At 43.1% G+C, this 25,739-nt stretch overlaps 1 protein-coding gene across 2 annotated transcripts in view; it reads left to right on the top strand.

The window, feature by feature from the left end:
- Myof (myoferlin) overlaps positions 1–25,739 on the top strand; it is a 146,438-nt gene that overhangs the window by 98,861 nt on the left and 21,838 nt on the right. For both annotated transcript variants that reach the window (XM_028773469.1, XM_028773470.1), the window contains exons 28-43: positions 871–976; positions 2,065–2,210; positions 4,374–4,547; positions 4,915–5,023; positions 6,623–6,700; positions 8,365–8,546; positions 8,640–8,798; positions 8,918–9,016; positions 9,886–10,047; positions 12,189–12,354; positions 15,160–15,236; positions 19,033–19,044; positions 21,189–21,287; positions 22,785–22,910; positions 24,418–24,573; positions 25,107–25,198. In XM_028773469.1, coding sequence (XP_028629302.1) covers positions 871–976; positions 2,065–2,210; positions 4,374–4,547; positions 4,915–5,023; positions 6,623–6,700; positions 8,365–8,546; positions 8,640–8,798; positions 8,918–9,016; positions 9,886–10,047; positions 12,189–12,354; positions 15,160–15,236; positions 19,033–19,044; positions 21,189–21,287; positions 22,785–22,910; positions 24,418–24,573; positions 25,107–25,198 — 1,943 coding nt within the window. The remainder of the gene's footprint in view (positions 1–870; positions 977–2,064; positions 2,211–4,373; positions 4,548–4,914; positions 5,024–6,622; positions 6,701–8,364; positions 8,547–8,639; positions 8,799–8,917; positions 9,017–9,885; positions 10,048–12,188; positions 12,355–15,159; positions 15,237–19,032; positions 19,045–21,188; positions 21,288–22,784; positions 22,911–24,417; positions 24,574–25,106; positions 25,199–25,739) is intronic.

Here is a 25,739-nt window from a genome sequence, read left to right as displayed (position 1 = left end):
TACCTCGTAGACATTTAGGGTTTGGTAGTCTGGGGTGAGTTTTTTTCTTTTGGTTCATCTTCGGTGTTTATAAAAGATGTGACAGTAATGAATTCTTTAAACAACTATTTTTACACAATCACTAAAGCTTAGTCCAGAAAAATACCCTTGGAACTGTGTGTCAGAGTCTAACGCATAAGGGTGTTGTGATAACCTTGCCAAATGACTTTGTAGGGAAGTGGTACACACTTGCAGCAGCAGGGCAAGGGGGGACTTGGTTTCCATCCAGTCCCCCTACAGTGTCTTTGCTGATCCACAGACAAGCGGTACCTGCTACTGTCGCCTTTGCATTCTCTTAATCTAAAGTGAGGCTGGGCGTTCCCCGAGTGTATAGCCACCTTTATGTTATTGTAACTCTTTTGAGTTTTAATGTGAACCCAAGTCAACATTTAGTAGAAACTTTGCTCAACCTCACATGGTCAGTCTCTGGTAGTGTTTTCTGAACTTAAACACGCGTATCTTAATGCTTGATCTGGTCTCTGTTTTTGTTTTGTTTTTTTTCCTGAGTAAACTCTCATAAAGATAAGTGGCACCATCTAACAATATTAAATGAGACCATAAGAAATCACTAATGATTGACTATTTTAGCTTGCAAAACCAAGAATTTTACGTGGTTCAACTTAATACTATTCTCTAATAGTAAAAACAGAAGATACTGGAGACACGTGATTTTAATGTAGCATTTGTATGTAAGTAGAAATTAAAGTTTTTCTGAATAAAATTGACCTCAACAATGTATCTATAAAGACATGCAGGTTCTTTAGTTAAGTATCAGGAAACTTTCCTCACCTTTGGATCTCATTCGCGTCTGTCTGTTTGTCTGTCTCTTAGAATGGAGATAAGGCAGCATCACCCAATGAGATGACTTGCCCTCCAGGTTGGGAGTGGGAAGATGACGCGTGGGTGTATGACATAAATCGAGCAGTGGATGAGAAAGGTAACGTACATCTGCTTGCCCGGGTGTGAGTCTGCAGAAAGGCCTTAGTTAACCAGAGCAAAGGTTCTGTGGGAGGGAGGAGCCTATCTCCATCTAGGTCACATGGGGTCATCCGTACCTACTCAAATGAGTATCTGACTCAGACAAAGAGATAGACAGATGCTGAGTGAGGAGATGTCAGGATGGAAAATGGAGGTGCTAAGGCCAGCCAGCTGGACTTTAGGGTACTTAGAAATCTCGAGTAGGAATTTTCTCTTTCCTAACTCCATAATCTACCTGAGATAATCAGCCTTAGAGGTCAGTCCTAGAACTCACGTAGGAGAATGGCAAAATGTCTTACACGTCATCTCACTGGCGATCAGGTGATCAACATTGCTTCTAGATACAGTGGTGCTCACCTTTCCCTACAGGTGGTCAGGTCACATGAACTTACCATTTGGAACTGTCAAAAGGAAAAGTAACATTGATCTGTTCCTCTAAGATGTGATAATATGTGAGCAGAGTGGGATCAATACATAACAGTCCAAATTGATGTTGAATTGGTTGGAATGCACATACCGGATTATGGTATACATAAGGACAGTTATTGAGTAATAACTATGTATTAACCACATAGTTGTGTGTCTTTTACCTTTAAAAGGTTGTGATGTTGGAACACAAATGGGTTACCAACTTGCAGGGAACACTATTGAAGGGTTAAAGATGTAGCTTGATGGCAGAGTGCTTACCTGGTATTCCCAGGGCCCTGGGTTCAAGTCCCAAGGAGCAGAAAGGTTGAGTTCCTCTTAGCCAAAATGGTGGCGCCCAGAAGTGGTTTTTGGTTTGAGAAATTGAGGAATGTTCAGATTTTGAAATATTTGGGGATATATATATATATATATATATATATATATATATATATATATATACCAAAAATTTCAACATGGCATACTTTGTATTTTCAGATTAGGCATGCTCAACCCCGTGACAGTCACAATAGTGGAGAATATCTGTGAGCAGAGAGAGGAGCTATGTTCTTTCCTAGCAAGTTATTTGCTGATCACACAGATGTATCTCTTTTGGGTAACTATTCTCAAACTCTGTTGCAGGCTGGGAGTATGGAATTACCATTCCTCCTGACAATAAGCCCAAATCCTGGGTTGCAGCAGAGAAGATGTACCACACTCACAGGCGGCGGAGACTGGTCCGAAAACGCAAGAAAGATTTGACACAGACAGCTTCTAGTACCGCAAGGGTAAGAGGGGCGGTAGGAGGAAGCTGGACCCCATGCTCTCCCTGCCACACTGTGCAGAGTTCCAGCTACAGGGCTGTTTCTGCAGAGCCATTTACAAATCAAGGATCTGCTCCTGGGTTCTGGAAACGTACCTGGGAGCGCTAGAAATCCCTCACTTAGGCTTGTACAACTCTGGGGATGAACGCAGTAATCTGTGTTCCCATAAGCCCTCCAGAAGAGGCTGAGGCAGCCTGGAGGATGAGACTTCTAGAAGGATAGTAGGACAGAGGTGCTGTTACCTCAGAACCTAGAATAAGATGCAGAATTCAAACCCTGGGAGCAAAACTTATAACTAACTCTGACCGAAAACAGCCTGGGGAGGAAGGGTTAATATTTCAGCTCACATGTCCTGATAACAGTCCATCATGAAGGAAGTCAGGGCGGGAACTGAAGGCAGGAACCTGGAGGCAGGAGCCAGTGCGGAGGCCATAAAGGAATGTTTCTTGCTAACTTGCTCCTCATGACTTGCTCAGCCTGCTTTCTTATAGCCCCAAACCACCTGCTCAGAGTTGGCACTATCCACAGTAAGCTGGGCCCTCCCACATCCATCATTAAGAATACCCTCCAGGTTTGCCCACAGGCCAGCATGGTAGAGACGTTATTTCATTTGAGGTTGCCTTTTTCCCAAATGACTCGAGCTTGTATCTAGTTGACATAAAGCTATCCATACCCTAATTTAATTAGGGCATTACAAGGCTTTAAAATGCATAGTAAATTAAGTAGAATAATAATAGGAAATCAGTAACAAATAATATGTTTTATACAACATGTAGAACACTTGGCACACATACGTATCATGCATGAGCTGTAAAGTCTGAGCATTCTCAATCCACAGATGGAGTTCATAGGCAAGAAATAGACTTGCCTTAGGTCATATCTCCAGGAAGTAACAGAGATGACCTTTGAACCCAGGTTAGATTGATTCTAACTTAGTTCCTAGAAATAGGAACTCTTCCTATTTCTCTCAAGGCTCAGCTCTCGTAGGAGCTATGAAATTACATTTTACTCAGTAATGAGTTTCCAGAGAGCAAAAATGGAGCTACATCCTCTTGGTGTCTTCCTTGCTTAGCAGCAGGTTACCAGGACAGGGTGTGGTAGGATAAAAGAGTCTTAAACACTGCATCGTCTCATCCTGATTGGGTGAGACATTTCTAGACTTGCTCCCCTTTCTCTTTCCACATGAGCACCAACATGACTCTGGAAGAACACAGGACCACCAGTCGGAAACCCCAGTTCCACCCATGAGCCATGCTGGAACTTCAATCATACTCTGTAGCCTGCTGCTTCAATCTCAGTCACACAAAATATGCCATCGTCCCTATCCAGACTATCACAAAGGAAGATACGAGATCACGTGAAATGTGTACTTGATGTTTATTCGAAGCGGAAAAGAATTAAAGACCATACACGAATAGCAACCCTACACGAAGCTCTCGTTTCTAGATTAACCAATAGTGGTCAGTATTATTTTCCATTCATTCCAGCTGGTTAACTTGTAAGACACTTAGAGAAAATTTTGGCCGTTCAATGGAGGTGAAAGCCACACTATCTTTTTGTTCAGTGATATCTCAGCCTGAGGACAATCGCTGTCATGTAACAGAAGCACAGGTGTGTTAGAGGAATGGGATAAAACACTGAAAACAGAGCATGTGCGTGTAGAAATCATGTTTAAGTTAAAAGTACTGTACTCGGTGATTAGCTATCACAGAAACAATATACTGATTTATCACAGCATTGCTAATGACAACAGGTATTAGCATAAACAAGACATTTACATCCTAAGGGGCGTCATCATTTTTACCCATATGTAAAATGCAGATGGTAATTCTTTCCAATCAGTGTCACACTTATGTGTCCTCATGAGCAATCTGAGAAAGAATCCACCCACTCTCACTCATGCCTGTGACTGAATGGTTACTACAGCTGCCTGGTACCTCTCTGTATTTCTACACTCCCTCAGCTCTGCCAAGTCAGAGATTCCCTCTATTCTGACTTTGCTGTATCCCTGGCTCCTCACCCAGTGCTTGACAGAGAGTGGATTTTCGTGACTATAAATTTGTCCATTGACCATATCAATATGAGGAAGATTAGTATTCATCACTAAAAGTTGTACTTCTATTTTAGGCCATGGAAGAGCTTGAAGACCAGGAGGGCTGGGAATATGCTTCATTAATCGGTTGGAAATTCCACTGGAAACAGCGCAGTTCGGACACCTTTCGCCGCAGGCGCTGGAGGAGAAAAATGGCTCCTTCCGAGACACATGGTCCGGCTGCCATCTTTAAACTTGAAGGTGCCCTTGTAAGTAACCAGAAGCTAAAGTGTGATTAATAATGGTGTAAAGGAAGTGTGAGTTAGGTGGGAAGCACAGCCAAGTCCAGAGAGTCTCCTGTAACCCCAGTGCCCTGAGTGTCCAGTGACTCCCATCTTAGGAAGAAGCCACTACCACATGAGAATAGTACCTCAGAACAACAGTGCAGACACATCTCTTTCTCCCAGCATTTTTCTAGTATGTCTACCAGGATCCTGGTTTCAGGAAGCATCTAGTAATTTTGAAGGCACAGATGGCTTGGTTGATTACGATGATGATATGATGGTGATTGGTGATGATGATGATGATGGTGATGATGATGATGATGATGATGATGAAGACTTCCTCCTACTTTAGGGGGCAGACACCACAGAGGATGGAGATGAGAAGAACCTAGAGAAGCAGAAGCACAGTGCCACCACTGTGTTTGGAGCAAACACACCCATTGTTTCCTGTAATTTTGACAGTAAGTTTTAAGCATGGCTGTGAACTCTGGGTCTGTCACTTTTATCTCTAGAAAACTCTTCAAATCGTCAAATGTTATAATGTGTCTACACAGATGAAGATAACTTTCAATTTCTTCACTGCATGATAAGGATTCATAAAATGCATTTTAAAAACCATATCATATTTGGGATGAAGAATGACCAAATTACTGGTCTTAATTTCTGTTTAAAATATACTCTTTCTGGCTAAAAAACGCTAAATTCTTATCTTAATTATGGGGAAACGGCTAAAGTTTTAAGGAAGATCTGATCTCAGTGTCAGCCTTCAAGAATTCCAGAACGTTATTGATAATGGCATATGTTTACATAGGACTTAAAATGTTCCAGATATTCAAGCATTCACAGTTCTGAACTTCATGCAGTCAGTCACAGTACTCTACTATCCCTCAAATTGTGTGTGTGTGTGTGTATCTGTGTGTCTGTGTATACATGTGTGTGTACATGTGTACATACATGTGAGTGTGTGTATGCATGAGTACATGTTGGTATGTGTGCATACATACATGTGAGAGTGTGTGTTAGTGTGTGCATTAATAAGAGTCTGAACATTTTTAAAAGTCAAATAAAGTTTTAGCAGATAGCTGTCCCATACATAAATCTCACACAGACCTTGCTCAGTGACTGCTAGAGATTCAGGCTCATCTGAAAGTCTGTGATGCTGTACACTAAACTCAGGAAGGTCACAATAGGGCTAATGTTCCTCTGATCACCATGCTGCCATTGGGATTTTTCTAGCAGTTATTTATTTGGTTTCATTTTCTCTTTGGAGGCAGAGTTTCTATGTGTAATCCAGGCTGCCTTGACTTCTTGCATGCTGAGGTTATAGGTGTGCAGCACCACACCTGGAATACAGTAGTTTAAAGTACACCCCGTTACACACTCATCTGCCTCTTATCTGTATAAAATCCACTTTACAACTCCCTGCCAACCCTACTTTTAAATTGTCTAACATATATATATATATATGCATACATTTAATTTATAAATTAAGCACAGTAACAGATAAAGCACGGTAACTAATGATAAATATGGAAGGTATTAAAATGCACTACAATAAAGTGGCCAGTATCATTACTCTTGTGCTTTGGGTCTTTATTAAATAATTAAGAGTTAATTAACACAAGCACTGCAACGCTATTTATTGTAGTCGGTTTGCTAACTGAGGTAAGGAACTACTGAGTAGCTACCAGGCAGGCAGCTTATACAGCATGGATATGCTGGACAAAGAGACAGTCCACATCCCATGCGAGGCTCAGCTAGGTGCCTTGAGAGATGGAGCACACTGCAGGGCTTGCAATATTGTGCATTATGTATTTCTGGACTATTCCACTTAATGGCCTGAGACTGACTACAGGCAAGTGAAGTAGGAGAAGCCAAGCTATGGCTGTGGAGACTACCATGAGTGTCCTTTTATAAGAAACCACTATGTTGGAAACATCTGTGCTCTCTGCTACGGGGAAATGGATCTGTTGACCCGTGTATCTGCAACATGTATCACCTCCAAAGAGTTGAGAAAAATCCTATTAACAGTATCCTGTTTCTCATCACCTTCCCTTCAGGAGTCTACATCTACCACCTGCGCTGCTACATTTATCAAGCCAGGAACCTCATGGCTTTGGACAAAGACAGCTTTTCAGGTGAAGGGAAAATCCCAAATGCCCTATTACATGGCAGGCTAGCTTGGATCTACTGTGCGTCAAGTGGCTTTAAAAAAAAAAAATCTTGTGTTGTTCTCATTTCTTACACTAAAATCCTTTTCATATAGAAACTACAACCGCATGCTTGAAGCAAACCACCCAGTCATAACTTGAGGAATTACCAACTGCTTTAAGAACTGTTGCTGGGTGCTAGAAATACCCAGGATACACATAGCCCTTAAACAGTAACAATCACTGACTGAGCACTGAAGTGCCATGAAGAGCAACTCTGAGCTCTCTTTGTGTGTGTGTGTGGCTTCATTTTAAACCTGAGTGCTGGGCTGACTGATAAATGTAGAAGAGCCTTTACACTTTTTGTCTATACTCTCAAGATGATGGAAGAGATCACATACCTAACCCATGGCACCTGTCTGTGAGCCTTGTGTACTATATGCCTTTTGCTTCCTCTGCTACCTCCCCCACCCTCTCCCAACCCCCACCCTGGCCACCTTCTAACACTATGTAACTGTAAGACTTCAACACTGGTCCTCACATTGTCGCTTCACATGTGTTTCTGGCTATTTTCTGTCAGTGCAGATAGAAGAGAGGCCATCCTAGGCTATTTAGGGACATTTTACTGTGTGACCTGAAAGCCAGCAAAACTTCTCTGGTTCTTCTATGGAAACAGCTCGTAAAACGTTTGTCTGATAATATCATGCAGTGTGTCCGTTCTTATCTGTGTCCCAAGCACTCCTCTTACCCAGTATTTGTGAATTGTTTCCTTTCCTAATAAAATTAGACCAGATTATCTAGATCTGGTCTAAAAATTAGATCAAGATTATCCTACTCTGTAGAAGAAAACTGCAAAATGGTTTTGAGGGTGTTTTCAAATAATATCCACGAGGGGGCACTCTCTCACTGTAGATCCAATCAGAATTCTTAGAAAAATCTTCACAGGTGTTTACATAAAGCTCTAAGCACATTTCTCCCAGTTGGATCAAAATAAAAATAAATAAATAAAAAACTTTTAGTCATGTTGCAAGCTGTAAATCCGGAGGGCAACTAAGCTTTTCCTATTTACTGCTATCTTCTTGAAACCTGGCACTCAAACACAAAACCTTCTACATAGAAAACAGTAGAAACAAAAGCATAAAATAAACTTTTATTCATCAGTTGATCAAAACAGTAGAAACAGAAACATAAAAATAGCCAGTATTTATCAGTGACATGGCTGTGTTCTGGGTGTTCCATCATGCTTCACGTTATCCCATTTTCTACCCAGTAGGAAAACAGAAATTATTTTCGTGACAAAGAGGGAGGAACCAAAGCTTATGAAGATTAAATCTTGTTCTTGAAAGGTCTGGTTTTAAAGCTTGTGTTCTAGATAATCAATGTGAAAGACTGTGTGCCCTAGGAACCTTGATGTGGATGAGTACACTCCGGAGAGGCCATCTGTGGCACACATCAGGGCCTCCCGTCAGGCGCTTCTCTCTTCCCACGGTGCCTTCCTCTGTATTGTCCCGCTTTCTGGACTCCTTGTCTTCAAAGGGGTGGTGAAAGCATATGGCCACTCTGTCCAGAAGAAAAGCTTTTGGTTGAAATGTGCTGTCCTAGGAGTTAGACTTCTCCGAGACTCTGCTATTAACGTCTTCCTCTGCCCTTAGATCCCTATGCTCACGTCTCCTTCCTCCATCGAAGCAAAACCACGGAGATCATCCACTCCACCCTGAATCCCACCTGGGACCAAACCATTATATTTGATGAGGTTGAAATCTATGGGGAACCCCAAACGGTTCTACAGAACCCACCCAAAGTTATCATAGAACTTTTTGACAATGACCAAGTGGTAGGTACTATAAAATTTTAAGATGATTTGGGGACATGACAGTAGTCTGTAGGGTTATTTGATCAGGAGTTTGAGTGTGGTTTTCTTCTCTAGGGCAAAGATGAATTTTTAGGTCGAAGCATTTGCTCTCCTTTGGTGAAACTGAACTCAGAAACAGATATCACACCTAAGCTTCTCTGGCATCCTGTTATGAATGGAGACAAGGCCTGTGGGGATGTCCTTGTGACAGCAGAGCTGATTCTGAGGAATAAGGTATCATTTTGTTCTTTCTTGCTCATGGATTCCTTGAGCTGCTTGGAGCATCTCAGTAATTCCAGGCACCCTTTGTTTTAATGAAAGGGAAGTGTTGACAGCCTATGTTTGTTTCACAGGATGGCTCCAACCTTCCCATCCTCCCCTCTCAAAGAGCACCAAACTTATACATGGTCCCTCAGGGGATCAGACCTGTGGTTCAGCTCACTGCTATTGAGGTATGTATTCTCTCCGAGTTTTACTTGACCAAACCAAAGGATATGGCTAAGAGCAGGGACCATTAATGTAGGGCATGCATCATGCTGCATGCTTTCTTGCTGTTCCTGACTGCCTATAAAATCTGCTCCCCCCCCCCAGTAGAAATAGTCATAGAATATGGAAATGTTAACAAATCAACAAGAAGCAGATTCCTGAGATTTCTTTCTTTTGGGGGGGAATTGGCCAGAGAAAGAAAAGATATCCCAAGAGAAAGTGCTGTGTTAACAAGGAGAAGGTCTGCAAAGGAGGGGGGTAGGAAAGCATCTGGACAGTGGCGACATGGGAGATAATTAGGGCAGACACAGGCTGGTGGAGATAACCTCAAGGCTAGATAGACAGGATCCTGATAAGGGAAGCATTGTTAGCTCCTCTGTTTTGCTGGGTGTTCTCAAAAACAGACACGGGGAGCTTCAAACAGCAGCTACCAGCTTGGAATGCTTGCAGGTCACTCACCGTGCAAGAGGTTTATACTTGATCCTCCAAATTGCCCCACAGTAGATCACATGAGTCCTGTTTGCACTCGAGATCTAGAGACACTGACTGACTCATCAGCATTTACAGCTGCTGGTCTGCTTTCTCTCTAGCTATCTGACAGAAGGGAAGGGGCAAAACCACTTTCTCTGCATTTCCACAGACACCCGAAGATAATACGCACTGGAATCTTAGATGAATGTGCATCATTCCATCTTAAAGACTGTACTGTAATTGAGATTGGATTTTTCCGTGTGTGTGTGTGTGTGTGTGCACGCGTGCGCACGAGTTCGAGTACATGTGTGTGCACGTGTAATATGTCAGGTTTTCTTCCCTTGTCTTTAACTTCTTTCCCCAGATCCTAGCTTGGGGCTTAAGAAATATGAAAAACTACCAGATGGCTTCCATCACATCACCCAGCCTCGTGGTAGAGTGTGGAGGAGAGAGAGTAGAATCGGTGGTGATCAAAAGCCTCAAGAAGACACCCAACTTCCCAAGTTCTGTTCTCTTCATGAAAGTGGTACAGTATCTAGACTCTTCACAAGCCCATGCATGTCTGTATCTGAAATGTGAGCATATGGTCCCCCACAATTGATTCAGTTCTGGAATCCAACAGACAAAAAAAACCCAGCCTTACAGTAAACCTGTCAGAGACTTTTCCCTCCTTAGATCATCTGTAGCCAGGTACTGGAAGCTCCAAGCAGCCCCCGTAATGGGGAAGTATCTATGATCAGTGCTTGTTTCTCCAGTAAGTGTTTGATCTCTGCTACAGGCCCTTAGTCAACCCCTCAAGGCCAGATTGATAACTCCGAGTAGTGCAACTACACATGGACCAGAACCTTCCTGCTAGGGTCTGGATGTTTAGGGAAAGAACAGCTGTGGAGGATGTCAGGGCAGGTGATGGGGTATGGACCCAATAGTCTGTGTCTGAGTCCACTGCATGGAACCTTCTTTGATCCTTTGAAGTTTACCTCTGGTTATCAGAATTGTGAGGTGTCAGATGGATGCACACACCCTCCACCTGTTATAACCAGAGCAAGAGGAAACCACCCAACTTGTCCACTTTGAAAGAAGTTAAATCCTTAGCTTTTTTTAGTTATCCCTGGCTGTCCTGGAACTCATTCTGTAGACCAGACTGTCCTTAAACTCAGAGATCTGCCTCCCCCTGCTTAGAAAGTGCTGGGATGAAGACATGCACCCCTATCACCCAGCAATCCTTAACTTTTGTAAATTAAAAAAAATCTCTGTATTGCTATATAAAAGATTATGATAAGGGGCATTTTTTTTTAACTTACAAAGATGGGAGACTAGAATTTTCCAATTCTGTTCCCCAATTCTGTCATTTTCCTTCGTATCCCCAATATACTACACTTGAACATTGGGGCCATATGGTTTAACCTCTCATTTTTGTATCTGAGGCAGTTGAGGCCTATAGAAGAGAAATGGCTTGCCTGGCCTCAGAGCAAGTGTGCACCCTTCCATGCGTGGGGGCCATGGTCTAACTTCATCTATAACTCCAGCTCAGTGCTACAGCTTCAGTTACAACTCCTTCCTTTGCTCTGGAAGAAATGAAAGGGTTAATTAATGTGTCCAGGAGGACCCAGTAAGCGGGTCGTCAGAGCTTAGACTGGGGTCCTTCCACTCCATGATTCTGCAGATGTGGACACGTAGAAGCAGAATCCCTAATTAGTCACCACTAAGAAACTCTGCCCATCGTCATCCACTCTCCCCTCCAACTTCAAGTCTAGAACCTAGCTTTGTCAACAGACATGAGAGGAGGCCCTGAGGGAGCACCCCATTCTCTATTCCAGTGCAAGGCCAGTGACAGACATTGACCCAAACCACAGTCAAGCTTCCAAGCCAGCCCACGTTCTCCAATCAGAGCAGTGTCTTCAAGGCCCCTACATTCCAGGAGCACTGAAGGCAAAATAAGCATCCCATTTTGGCTTTGAACTCCCAGCACAGAAGGAATTCCAGCTTGTAATTTCCCTTGAAGATTCGTATAAGGCTCTGCCATTCCTACATTCTGCTTAAGCCCTGGCTAGTAGAAGTCCAAAGTTCTGCCTGTTGCGTGAACTTTCCTATTTGCCTTCGAAGAAGGATCCTCGAAATTCAGGGGATGCTGTTCCCACATCAGCAACAGGAACGGAGGCATTCAGCCTCCAGCAAGCGGTTATTGAGCATTCATAGAACGTCATCCATTGATCTAAATGTTGTGGAGATCAAGGGACTAAAACGATCTTGTCCCTTGAAATTCCCCCTCAGGAAGGATTGTGGGAGGGAGATGGACTCAGCGACAAAATCGCATTCCACGTTATGCTTGCCAAGTTTAGTCTAAGTGCTTTCCATGTGGATTCCACAACTCTGCTATTAACGGTAAAGTGACCCGGCACACAGAGATAGAAAAGTTCCCTAAGGCTGCGCACTCTGTGACAGCAGAGGTAGGATTTGATCTTCCAGGGCCAGACTGAAAGGGGATGCTTTAAGCTCTAAGCCAATTACCAAGCACCTCAGTCTATGAAATACCTAAGGAAGGTCCCCCTGGGTTATACTTAATGGGCAAAAAAAGAATCTGAGCTGGTCCCTTGGGGGAAACTGATTTGCAAAGCTGTTCCTGTCAGATCTGGAAGAGAAAGGACATCTGTTTTTGTGATTCCCTAGTTCTTGCCCAAGGAAGAATTGTACATGCCTCCACTGGTGATCAAGGTCATTGATCACAGGCAGTTTGGGCGGAAGCCCGTGGTCGGCCAATGCACCATTGACCACCTGGACCGCTTCCGGTGTGATCCATATGCAGGAAAGGAGGATATTGTACCGCAGCTAAAAGGTATGTCTGTAGGCAAGTCTATATGTTACATTTTTAAAACTTTTTAATGCCTGGTCTGAATGCATCTTCACAAACCATATTCTAGATGCTACAGAAAAAGTAAGGTCTGATTTACAGTGTACTAGGTAATTCTTCCAGGGAAATACTGATGGTGATCCAGGAAGCCTGGACTCTTGGGGTACTTTAAGAGGAAGAATCCAGTGCTTAGGAGGCCACCCTCTGGCATGCCTTCCTCCTGCATGAACACAGTATGTCCTTTGAGGTAGTGTTGCCTGCTGCATGAACTTTCCTATTTGCTTTTGAAGGATCCCCGAAATCCAGGGGATAAGAAAACGTCATTCATGGATCTAAATGTTGGGGAGATCAAGGGACCAAAACCAATCTTGTCCTCAAAGTACAAGAGCCCAGTCGTCTAAATACTTTGGTGTAGAGATTCAGGGCCTCTTGTGTATGGAGATAGAGATCCCCTCCGTGAGACTCAAAAAAATTTTTCCTTCTAAATGACAAGGGTGCTTTGTTTTGTTTTTTGTTTGTTTGTTTGTTTGTTTGTTTTTATAGTACAGGATAGCTTTGGACTCTGCTTTCTCCTACTTCTTCCTTCCAAACACTAGGTTTGTTTTTCCTGGGCAGCTCTAAGAAGGAGATTGCAATACCAAGTTAAATGTCTGTGGGCCTATTTCATCCGTGCTTAACAACAATGCTGTGAGGTCATTTGAAACCCATTCCATTGTTACACATACAGGAAAACGTTAAATGATTTACCTTAGATCATATGGTTATTATGTAAGGTAGGACAGGCTATAGTATTTAACTCAGAGTCGTGAATAAATAGCTAATGATACAGTGTTTTGCTCTTTCCCATTCAATAGACTCTTGCTTTTAGTTTACCATATACTTAACACTGTGCTAAGGGCCTGGGGCTCAGTCACTTTAGTGTCTAAGATCCCAGACAGTTTAGCTTCATGAGGTTAGACCTCAGTGGAGGACTAGAAAATTCCATTTATCCATTGCTGAAAATTCTATTAAAAGCTATCAAGATTGAAATGGATGTCTTCTGCTTAATCCAGTAAGCCACAAGCCAGTCCTAGTTAAACTACCAGAAAGCTTGATATTGATATTATAGAGACTCTAAAAGCTATCTGTAAGAAGAAGAAAAAAATATCAGGCTCAGGCAAGTATTTTCTGTCCCATCCATCAAACTTCGCTTACTGGAGGATAGTAAGGAAAATGAGGAACTGTTACTTAAGAAAGAATTTGCATATGGAGGTATCCATGCATCCCTGTCCATCTGGCTCTTGAGACCTCTGTGACTGAAGTGGCCTGCAGTTGCAGATGAGCTTATCTTGGAAGTTTCTAAGCTACTAATCAATCCAAGGGTTCCGGGTAAATACAAACAAAACTGCACTTTAAAACAACCAATATACCATAGATGTTCAATAAATGTCAGGTTCCTTCTTCTACCTGAACTGTTTCTCTGACATTTATTGAGTCCCTACCCTTCCCTGGGCTCTGGAGTGATTGATAACAAAGAAGCTAGAGTCTAACAGATCTAGGCTATGAACTTACTTCCATCCAAGGCTTGACCTGAAGCAAATGGCCTACTTTATTGTAGCTTTGGTATTAAAATGGAGATTTTAGCATTTTAGCTTTAAAATGGAGATTACAGCGTAGTAAGAATTGTCAAAGGGTTGAATGAGATCATGGAGACAAAATGCTTAATATCTAACAAAGCCCAATACCTAAAGATAGCAGATACACCTCATCTCCAAAAGTACCTTCCTTCTCAGCCATCATGTCCTATATGCCCAATGCCTGGGTGGATTACAGGAAGGTCTTTTGACTTGGTGGAGTTTGTTCTGTAGGAACCTAGGACTTCTTGGGGTCTTCAATTTTAAAAAATGATGCTCCTGTGACCCCACCCCTGCATCAGGCTGGACCTTGGCACCCAACTTTGACTGAGGTGACTCCAGAGCCTGTTCCTAAGAAATTGCTGTTACTCCAAAATCCAGAGTTACATAAAACAGAGAAACTGCATGTAAGTTGAGGGCGTGGGCCTCCTTCCTCTGCGTGTCATGGGAGAGCAAGGGATGGACATGCAACAGCAGCTTCCAACTGCTGAAGAGATTCATCCCTGCTTTCTCCTCTCTTCTCTTCTCCCCTCCCCTTCCCTTCCTCTCTCTAATCACCTTTATCTATCCTGTCTTCTTCCTCTCCACTTCTGTGTTTCTCTATCTCATTTCCCAAGAAAATGAGGATCTTTTAGATACAGAGTCACCATCGCCACATCCATTCCTCGTGATCAACGTGATCTTTTTAATTGTGTGTCTGTGTGTCTGTGTGTCTGTCTGTGTGTGTGTGTGTGTCTGTGTCTGTGTGTTGCTATGTGGCGGGTAGAGGGCCACTTGCAGGAATTGAGTCTCTCCTTCTTCCACTGTGTAGGTTCAGAGAATCAAACTCAGGTCATCAGGCTTGGCATCTAGCACCTTTACCTGAAAAGCCATCATTCTGGTCTTCAACACAATTCTTTCTCAGCACTCATTACGTGTAGAAACTGATGTAACTACCCCAAATCAAGAAACATGGGCCACATAGTCCCCTATAAAAATGTCTAAGGTCCTATCCTACTCTGAGAATGTGGCAAGTGGTTGGGTCATTTTCCACATTCAGGTGTAGCCCCTCATTGGAAAGTTTCACCCAGGTTAACTCTATCATCCAGCCTGAAGTTGCTCGACTTAAACATGGACTAGAACATTCTACAGTATGTTATTTTAAGTGTCCTAGATTATGAAAGTCTTTGCCTTGCAGCCTCCCTTATGTCTGCACCCCCATGCCGGGATGTCGTTATTGAAGTAGAAGACACAAAACCATTACTGGCTTCTAAGGTAGGTTGTATTCCAGATGTCTAAGCAATTGGTGAACTCCAACAGCTATTCAAGCCCATTAAAATATGGGTCATCAAACCAATGTACAAGGACTGAATAGATTCAAGATCTGAATCTTGTACTCATCCACAGTTAACAGTGAAATTAATTGTACCAACCAGGGCTTCTTAAAAACCCCTTTCACCTAAGAAACTTTTACACAGCCTCAGGTGTATATAAAATAAGAGCACAAATCAAACATATACTGATAATTAATTATAAAGCATTTTATGAATAATTTTTTGCTAGACATAATTTTACCATCTGTCTAAAACAAAATCAAGTTTGCATTCTAATGAGATGGATATGTTTGTTCATTTTTACATAAAGACTTAAATCTCAGCTGGATATGTAATACTGCAGGGCATAGAGCATCATTAACATTTTTCAGGGTTAATTAATATTTTGATTTTACAGTCATTGGTCTTGAGACTTTGGATAAATGTGTAATACTAATACAAAATGGCAGAAGTATGTTTTGGGCCATTGCAGAGATGGTTGGAAACTCTTCTAATTCCAAGCAAAATTTATTTACCTTTTTTTTTCTAATAAAACTCAAATCAGCAAATTTCAAAGAGAAATCTTTAAGCAATCAAACATTCTAACATAAGTGATCCAAAGATATACTAACTTAATACTTACATGGTAATGAATGTTGGTGGAAATGATCACATCCTTATTTTCCATAATTAAACCATTGTGTTTCTATGAAAGCAGAAAACTTGGTATGTAAGAATACTGCAGTCCGTAGCATACACTAGGCCCAGGTCTAAGCTGAGGTGTTTTGTGTGGTGAAACGCATGGGTTGTGGGTTCAAAACCAAGGCTGCAACAGAGTTGCATGCTGCACCATTCTGTAAACACACACACGGACACATACACATACACATTCAGGTACCCAGCCCCAAATGAGGTCATAACCTACAATTTAAAAAGCTACTAAGAACCAATCAGGGGGGTAGTGCAAGTGGTATTGTGTTAGAAGTTTCTAGAGAAAAATCGAAACATTGCACCAATCAAAACACACATGTCAAAATTTTTGCCTGTGTGAGACAGGATTGTCATGATTTGAAATGACCCTATTTGTCAGTATAAGGAATACCCTGGGTTTTTATATTCACTGTGGAAGAAGTTTGTGGGAATCCTTACTCAGGACCCAGTCTGAAAACCATCCAGCTACTTCCTCAGAAAGGAACAAGAAAGTTTGAACCCAGAAAAAAGAAAACACCAAAAAGCTCACTGTTTCTCTTGGCATTTACAGTAAACTTTCACAGCATGTTTTAATATGCAAACTGGCTGGAGCACGCACATGATTGCACTTTAATGTGTTATTTCCATAAACGGTACCTTTTAAAAAACCCACTTCTTTCCCACTGCATTAAACTCACTAACAATTGGACCATATTAAATGTGAACTCCACAGCCAGCACTGGATTGCTATGAGTTTGAGTCCACTGTGTGGCAATTCTGCACGGTCACAGATGACAATATCAAATTCCCAAGCCCATAGGGCGACATGACTATGTTCACTTATTGGAAATAACCCCGATTAGTCTTCATAAGACAGTAGTTGCCTGGGGGGAAGTGATGAATAATAGACTTAAGATTTCTTTTTTCATGGTGATTTTCACAACTACTCTGGGAAAAGGCAGTGTAAGATCCTACTTCATAAAATGCCAGTCAGTACTTCCTGCATATCTTCTGTCTACTCGGTCATCCTCGATCCTACTGGGGAACAAGGAAAATAATGTCAGTACTACTCCTATCTTGACAGTGCTAGAGATAGGTTACTCTGACAACACATTATGAAAGGTCCGTGTGCATCAGCTTTTAATCAGGAGGAGCAGCAGGCCTGGAGATGATGGGGTCAAGTCATTCCCACTATACTATAAATGTATAAATGACTATAGTCAGCTTGCTCCCTCATACCTAGTTGAGGTACACTGTGTCAATAAGAAAAGGTGGGATCGCCTCTAAACTCTCAAGTCCCTCTGTCAAGGTAGACGTTGCATATCTCTGTAAAGTCCAATGAGTGATGTGGAACTTTGGAAGAGCCAATGACAAGCTTACTAACGTCCTTTATTACATGTATCACGTGTACATGTAATGTACACAGATGACCACTAACTTGATGTAGACTTTTTATCTGGATAAACTGAATGAGTCCACACTAACTGCTGTTGCTGAGGACTGGAGGCCGAGTCTTTCCATGATGCCATCACGCTCTATGGTGTCTGTGGGAACTCGTAACTGATGAGCTTAGCACTATCCAAAGAAGAGCAGGAGATGAGGAGGTGGGGCAGATTGGTCAAGTGCCAGGCAGACAGCACAGACATTCTACACGGCCGTCTCAACAGTTGCCTTCCAATTCCAGTGCTTAAGCAGTGTGTCAACAGCACTCAGCAAAATGGCTTCTCCAAGGACAGTGCATGTATGTATATAAATGCATGAAGCCACATGGGACTGGGGCAGCTTGGTCTAAGGACTTGAATTCCTCCGGGTTTTACTAGTAGATTTTGGAGTGAAAGGTGATATTTAGGTGAATAATGTCATTATAAGGCAAAGGGAAGACTGGCCCAGGGCCATGTAGTGCTTTGAGTTTGAATTTTCAACTTCATTTATTAGATTGGAAAAAAAAAAGTCAACAAGTTGCTGTCCTTCCTTTTCCACAGTGGATCATGAGCGATCAGGCATGAAAGGATCCTCCTGGGCTAACCCTGAAATTTAATTCAGCAACTTGTCTTGGATACTCTTTAAACATGGCTTGTTCTTTTCCCTAAATCAGTACGTTATAACTGAAAGTAAACGTGAAGAAACAGACTAAATATCTGAATTCAAAACCATTGAGACTGTAAAAGGTTTTGTTTTTTTTTTTTAATTCCTTTCTCCAAAATCGCACTTAAACTGTGATCACTTAACCCTAATCTCGCTTTGGAATGGAGCTAACAAAATGAATTGATACGTCTCTTTCTCTCTGCGTCCTTTGGCACTTCTGTTGCAACAAGGGTTGGTCTAGACAGAGATACTGAGGACCTGAAGAAGCCAGGTGACACTCCACACAGCAGACACAAAAGAGATAGGGATTTTAGAAAAGAGCACTGTGTTCCCAAACTAGCCCAGGGGGTTAGCTTACCAGTGTCCGGGAAGAAAACTCAAACTCCAACAAATTCCTGGACAGTCCCTGACACCAGGAGGGGCAAATCCTCTACGCAGAAATTCAAGTGGAAGGATTTGGCTAGTGAGAAATCCTTGTATTAGAAGAGTCTTCTATCAGTATTTAAGTGGCATTCTTACATAGGCATGGGGGAAAGCACAGGAAAGGCGCTAACATGATGACCTGCAGCCACGCACACCTTGTGACAGGAGAGTTCTTGAAGGGATGAGGATGAGGTAGTGTTGGGGATATGCTTTTGGAGGTTGGGGATAGGAAGGTGAGTAGCTTTCACACACCCGCCCTGAGCAACCACTGGGTTAGCTGATCACACTCTAGTCCAGCCCCACTAAAAACACAAGCCATTCAAGCACTGTGTTAAACCTCTTTGGTATGTTTTCAGAGAAGAAATCTAAGATATGTCCAATGATAAGATGATCTTAACTAGAATAATTAGGCAATCTGTTTACATGTTGATAATAAGTGTGCGGGGAAATAATGTTTTTTACTCTCTTTCTCTCCAAACCTAATGTTCGTGGGATCTTAAACCAAACATCCACGTGACTCATATATATGTTGTGTCCTGCTGCTGACCTCACATACCTAGCTGTCGGAAAAGGTAACTACTGTATATAGATTCATGGGGTGAGGGTTACTGCCCAGGAGTAGAGTGCTTGTCTTGCATGTGCAAGGTTCTTGGTTCAACTTTCAATACATGAATTTTCTGCCTATAATTGGAGTGTGACGTTTTTTCCTAACTCCAGGAATGTATTGATGATGATTTAATTCATTATAACTCTGTGCATGTGCACAAACACACACACACACACACACACACACACACAAACACATGAGTGCATATACACACTTGTATGCATGAATATAAATTTAAAGACATATACAAAGATACACATGTATATGAGCATTTAATTGTACACATAAATCTATAAATATTTTCCCCCATGCACAAATGAGAAACAACCTTTTTTGTTGTTGTTTTTAATGATTTCGTTTGTATAGATGTGTATATGTGGGGGTATGCACACATATGTGCAGGTACTTGTGGTGACCAGAAGAAGGCATCAGATTCCCTGGAGTTGGAGTTCAAGTGGTTTTATGGGTGTTGAGAGTTGATCTCTGGTGGTCTGGAAGAGCAAGAATTGCTCTTAACATCTGAACCATCTCTCCAGCCTGAAACAGTCTTTCTTACTCCTTGTTCCTCTCCATCATACAGAACAGGAGGGCTACAAGAGGTGATGCTTATTTTTGAAAGCATCACTTTCTAAGGCAGATTAGAAAAGGCAGTAAGGGAGTCTCATCCAGATATGTCCTTGTAATAAATCAGGGTAGAGGTTGGGTGTGGTACCTTATACCTGTAATCATAACCCTTTCGAGACTGAGACAGGAGGATGGTTAGTTTGAGGTCAGCTTGAATTATATATCAAGATCCTGTACAGAAAGGGAGGGAGGGAGGGAGAGAGGAAGGGAGGGAGGGAGGAAGGAAGGAAGGAAGGAAGGAAGGAAGGAAGGAAGGAAGGAAAAAGGCAAGCAAGCAAGCAAAAAAGGGGGAAAGGGAAGGAGAGAGATAGAAAAGGAGAAAATATGAGAGCTGTGCAGGCACTGGCCTATGAGGGCATCATTTATTATCTCTTCTGCCAAACCAAGAACCACTCATCAAAACAAGAGGTTCGTGGCTCTAGCTATAACTGAAATCACTTGGGGGATTTATGTGAACATAGTGAATACCCAGTTTTCAGCCCACACTGACTGAATCAGAATCTGAGGGATGGGGTGAGAGCCACTAGTATACATGAACACAATCCCCCACAATCCTTTGCTACCTACTTTCAAGGTTTCAGAATTCTTTCACTTAGTGATCTTATCTGATTTCCAAATCAACTCTATGAGGGAGATGGAGGCAGTTGTCACTAGATGAAGAAACTGAGGGTCAGAGTTGCAGAACAACTTGCCCAAGGCACTGTGGCTTATAAGGTAAGGGCTAGAACTAGAGCCAGTTCACCTAACTCTCAGAGAGATTCGTACAGTTGCTAAAAGAGCTAAGGAAATGAGATCATAGAAAACATGTTAGAAATGCCATTCTAATTGATTTATGGATACAAATATTAACAGTAAGGAAATGGATGGAGACAAATTAATAGATCACATGTATCAGGTCTAAGAAAACATCTAATATAGATGTGGGCACTGAAGCAAACACATTTCATCAGGGGCTGGGAAGATGGTTCAGTAGGTGAAGTGCTTGCTCACAATCTCAGCAACTTGAGTTCTGCCTCCAGAATTCATGTGAGAATATTGAGTGTCATAGCACATGCTGTATTCCAGCTCTGGGGAAGTGGAGACAGAAGGATGACTGTGTTTGCTGGCCAGCAAGTCGAACTCAAATAGTGAGCCCCAGGCAATAAGAGACTCTGTTTCACAGGAGGTGAACAGCATTCACACTGTGTCACCTGAGGTTGTTCTCCAGCTTCCACATGTACTCCTACATATGTGTACTCCTCTATACACAGGCATCTACATGCACACACGCACACCATATCTGTGGCATTGGTTGAGGTCTCCTGCTTCTGAGCACAGTTGTGGATGTGCCACCCACCGTACATGTAAACAGAGGCAGATAATCTCAGAGCCGTCAGTAGCCTTCTCTCTCTTGTCTGTTCCATTGCGATTTTTCTGTAAAAAGAAAATCAGAAATCCAGATTGTCAATAAATACATATTTTTTTTTCATTTGGACATGGCTTCAGGAGGAAGAAATCGTTGACTGGTGGAGTAAATTTTATGCTTCCTCGGGGGAACATGAAAAATGTGGACAGTATATTCAGAAAGGCTATTCCAAACTCAAGGTACTTGGACCTATGCTCTTATGGGTGGGGAAAAGCCAGTTCCAGCATGCCTTAGGCCCTAGGCTTACAAGGTCTCATGGTGGGTGCTGACAGAGAGGGGCCAAGAGTGCCTCTGCTCTCCTGGAGAGCCCTCCTGCAACAGGCTTGGCAAGTACCAGGGATTAAGGAATTATGCCAGTTGCATGACTGCCACTTTGGGGCTCGGGGGCATCTGGCAGAAGGCTAGGAGTGGGTTAGGACCATACAAATTAGGCCAACAATTATCCAGAGTTGTTTGGCTCAAGGAATCCCAGAAGTCACTGTGCCCTTTGCGGAACAAAAGATGTCAACACGCTTCACTTTGTCTTCCAAACAGTGATCAGTCTTGCTGAATTAAAAGTTGATTCTGTTACATATAGGCCTCGTCACATCACAGCCATGGGGCACACTTGTGCAGGAGGAAGCCACACAGCCAGCCAGGAATGGCATCTGCACTATTCTCTTCATGTTCTGAGCTTTCAGTTCTTTGTTCAGTTGCTAGCTCTGTCAGCTGGAAATCCAAAGTAGTCAGAGCAAGGTAGAGGAGAAAAATGAAATTAAATGAGAAACATCTAGTCGTTAAAATTATTCCTCTATCAAAGAAGGATCTCTATGCCCTTTTTTATTGATGGCATAATAAATTTGTGTGGTGTAAGGAAAGCCAGCATGGATCACATAGAAAAAGGATGCGACAGGGGCGACACGCTTACGGTCTTCCTCTTCTCCCTTCCATCTTTCTCTCTTGTCCAACTTTTCTTTAAAAACCAAGCTGTAATTTATATGCCACAAGCTGATCCTCCCACAAGGCTTTGGTGTTCTGTACATCTGTGTAAAGCAGCACCCACAGCAAAAGGAAGACCATTTTCATACACAGGAAGCTCCTCTGTGCTCCTTCCTGTCAAGCCAACTCTAGGGCACAGCTGAAAGCTACCATGATACATTGGTTTCGCCTGCTCCAGTGTTCCAGATAACTGGACTCGTACAATATTCATTCTGCATTTGGCTCCTTTGGTCCCAAAGGAGTCTGTTTTTGAGACTCATCACGTTGTTGTAGGTATCACAAGTTTCTTTTATTGATCTTGGATAAAAGACAGCTGATGTTTACTCTTGCTGAATCGTATTGGATCAGACTAGGTAGGAGGTGGGTAACACTCACACCCTATCTCACCTCCCCACTCCCCTTCTTTTCATTCTCCTCTCCACAGTTTGTTGACTCATTCTTCTAACACTGGACCTTCTTGAACCACATGGACATGCTCTTTTTTCTCTTTGGTAAATTCCTAGAAACACCATTTCTGGATCCTAGGATAGTTGGATATTTAACTCCCTAAAGGAAGTGTGGCATTTTCCCGAGTGGCTGTTCTATGCTGCACCCATGAGGGTCCCAGGAGTTCTCTCCATCCTTTTGGTACTCAGTCCTGTTGGCTGGAGACTCCACCTCTGTCTTAATGAGAAACTGAGTCTGCTGATGGTTTTCAGATCTATGACTGTGAACTGGAAGACGTAGCCGACTTTGAAGGCCTGACAGATTTCTCAGATACCTTCAAGTTGTACAGAGGCAAGTCTGATGAAAATGAAGATCCGTCTGTGGTAGGAGAGTTTAAAGTGAGTAAAGTGTGTGTATGTGTTTGCGCATGCACATGTGCACGCACACGTGTCTGTGTGTCCTGTTTAAAATCCATCATGTTTTCTTTTATCAGTCTCAGATAAAAGACAGCTGATGTCTGCAGCTGGACACGTCCTCTGCCCTCTGCAGGAAAGAAAATGTCCCAGGGGAGCCAGGGTTTTGCTTTTCCCTGCTTGGGCCAGCCAGACTTGAATTCTCCTGGATCAAATCTTCCCAAGATCTCCTTTCTCCTCTGTTCTTCTGCCCTCCTGAGGTTTTAGCAGAATTGTTGTGACAAATTCCCAGGTCAAGATATTGGCCACCTTTCTGCTCCCAAGCAGTCTCTCCTCACCATAACCAAATTCGATCCTCCATCTGAATGGCTTAAACATTCATTGCATTTCACAGCTCAGGTCTCAACTCCTTCCAAAGCTGAGCTGGCCTTTCACAAACCATGGGTCCCTCCCCACACACAGAAGAACCACTCCCAAGTCCCGAACACACCTTGCCAATCCTCTAGATGGATGTGTGGAGCCTTGGGCCAGGCTGCTCTTCCTTCCCTGGGTGCCCTTCCTTTCCTCCCTGTAGTCTGACAAATCCCTGCTCATGCCCTAAGACAGCTCAAATGTCACTGTTTGTCAAGAGTCCCCTGCTTGCTTAGGGCAGCATGACTCACTCACGTTCTGGGCTCCCACAGGTCTGGGTTCATCTCCTGTCAGGTTTGATTGCTGCTTCTCCTCCCAAGCACACTTGGCAGGGCCAGGGCATCTAACACTGCCTCTTCCTAATCCTTTGCCAATAGCAGACATGGCTAATGGATCAGGGGATTGTACTCAAGACAGGATCTCAAATCCTTCCCACCCCGAGCTCCCACTAAGCCCACAATAGGGTCTAGGGTCAAGCTAATCTAGCATCTTGTGCCGCACTGTTTCTTGATTTTTGGGTGCTCCACACCCAGTATTCAGTGGGTGCTTGCTTCATGACATCTTCCTGAGTGCAGCTGGCCAGAATAAAGGCCCAGGCATCCTAATCCCAACTTCGATACCTTTCCCTGTACTTAAGCAGGTTTCAGAACAAAGTATGCAGTCTTTTTAGCTGAGACCTGAAGCAAAGTATGAATTTTCCTGGGTGTGGGGCTCAGGCAGGTAGGGAGACACAGCAGTAGAATCACCTCAGGACTTATTCCAAAATAATATCAACTCTTTACCTCAGATTGCCACCATGTGCCCTGACACTGATGAGTCACCTCCACTTCTTGCCCAGGTTATCACCTGATTCCTATCATGCCCTCTTCTGAAATGATGGCTATAGAATGCTGGCGTGTTCCCTACGGGAATCCCACAAGAGCCAATATACGTTATATCTTCCACAAAGAAGCTTGGCTTCACCCAACTGTGTGAGATAGAGCATGCTCTGTTTACTCTGAAGAGGGGCACATTCCCCAAGCGCCCTCTACCCAGTGGCCAGGGCCCTTAAGTCATCAGTACATCTCTCTCTTTCTCTCAGGGCTCCTTCCGAATCTACCCCTTGCCAGATGACCCCAGTGTGCCAGCCCCTCCCAGGCAGTTTCGGGAACTGCCTGACAGTGTCCCACAGGAATGCACGGTTAGGATTTACATTGTTCAAGGCTTACAGCTCCAGCCCCAGGACAACAATGGCCTGGTAAGAGTTTGGGTGTGGGGCCTTCTCCTGTAGCAGGATAATTACAGTCATCAGCCATGGTAATTGTCACCTTCTTTCTTTCTGGGCGTCTGTTATCTCACAAGGAGAAAGATACTCTATCAAAACAATGTGAACAGAAGGATTGTCCCCATGGAGATTTACCCAAGAGCTTTGGCTGGAGTTGGGGGTGGGGGTGGGAGTGCTTAGGGCTCTCTAGTTCATCCTTCTCATGTGACTGATGTGACCCAGGACAAGATTTGCTCCAGTCACAGGACCAGCATGAGCAGAGTCAAGTCATCTCACTCCTATCATCACCCCACCCCACCTTTTCACCCACACAGATGCTTTGAAGGCATGCTGGCCCACTGCCACCCAAAGGAGAACCTTGTACGGAGCTCATCTTAGGCCCTAGGTGCCCCAGTGGCCACCTTTGTCATCAATTGGGAGTACAGAAGCAAGCCAAGTCTATCCCTGAAATTGACTTCAGTTTGCACCCGGGGTGATATAACATCTCACCTGTCTTGTCTCCACAGTGTGATCCTTATATAAAAATAACCCTGGGCAAAAAAGTAATTGAAGACAGAGACCACTACATTCCCAACACTCTCAACCCAGTGTTTGGCAGGTAAAGTACAGTTCAAAACATTTCTTCTGCGTGAAATATGCCCTGCCCTGTTCAAGGTCCTAACACCAGGAATACGTACAGATACCTTTGTCAGAGAAATAGGTAGAAGGACTGGAAGATCCCATGAGGAAAAAAGTCACAGGATGGGTTTCTCTGAGTCAAGATCTGTTCCATGTCCTTGGGGGTGGAAGCAAGATCCCAGGGAGCACTGAGCTTGTAGAGGGGCTCAGCTGCTATAAAATCCTGTTTTCACTTCCAGGGAATAATTTGGTCTCTGTTTGCTGGACTGTTATAGTTCTTTCCTTTTGATGCAGTGAGTGTTTCACTGAGGAAGAATGCAAAGTGACAAAACAAATGTTCTACTTTATTGGTCTTTAATGTCCCTGAGAGCCTTGACACAGCATTGTTCTCTTCATGGTTACAGCCCTGACTTGTTTCTGGTCTGGAATATGTATACTTTAAAGAAAAATTATTTATGTCACATGTGAACACGAGTGTGCATGTGGCAGTGAACACCTGTGTGCATGTGGCAGTGAACACC

Source organism: Grammomys surdaster, unplaced genomic scaffold, assembly GCF_004785775.1.
Source record: "Grammomys surdaster isolate TR1022 unplaced genomic scaffold, NIH_TR_1.0 229, whole genome shotgun sequence".
In the NCBI taxonomy this organism is placed as follows: Eukaryota; Metazoa; Chordata; class Mammalia; order Rodentia; family Muridae; genus Grammomys; species Grammomys surdaster.
Note: the sequence above shows the minus strand (reverse complement) of the source record. Positions and strands in the feature narration are given on the sequence as shown.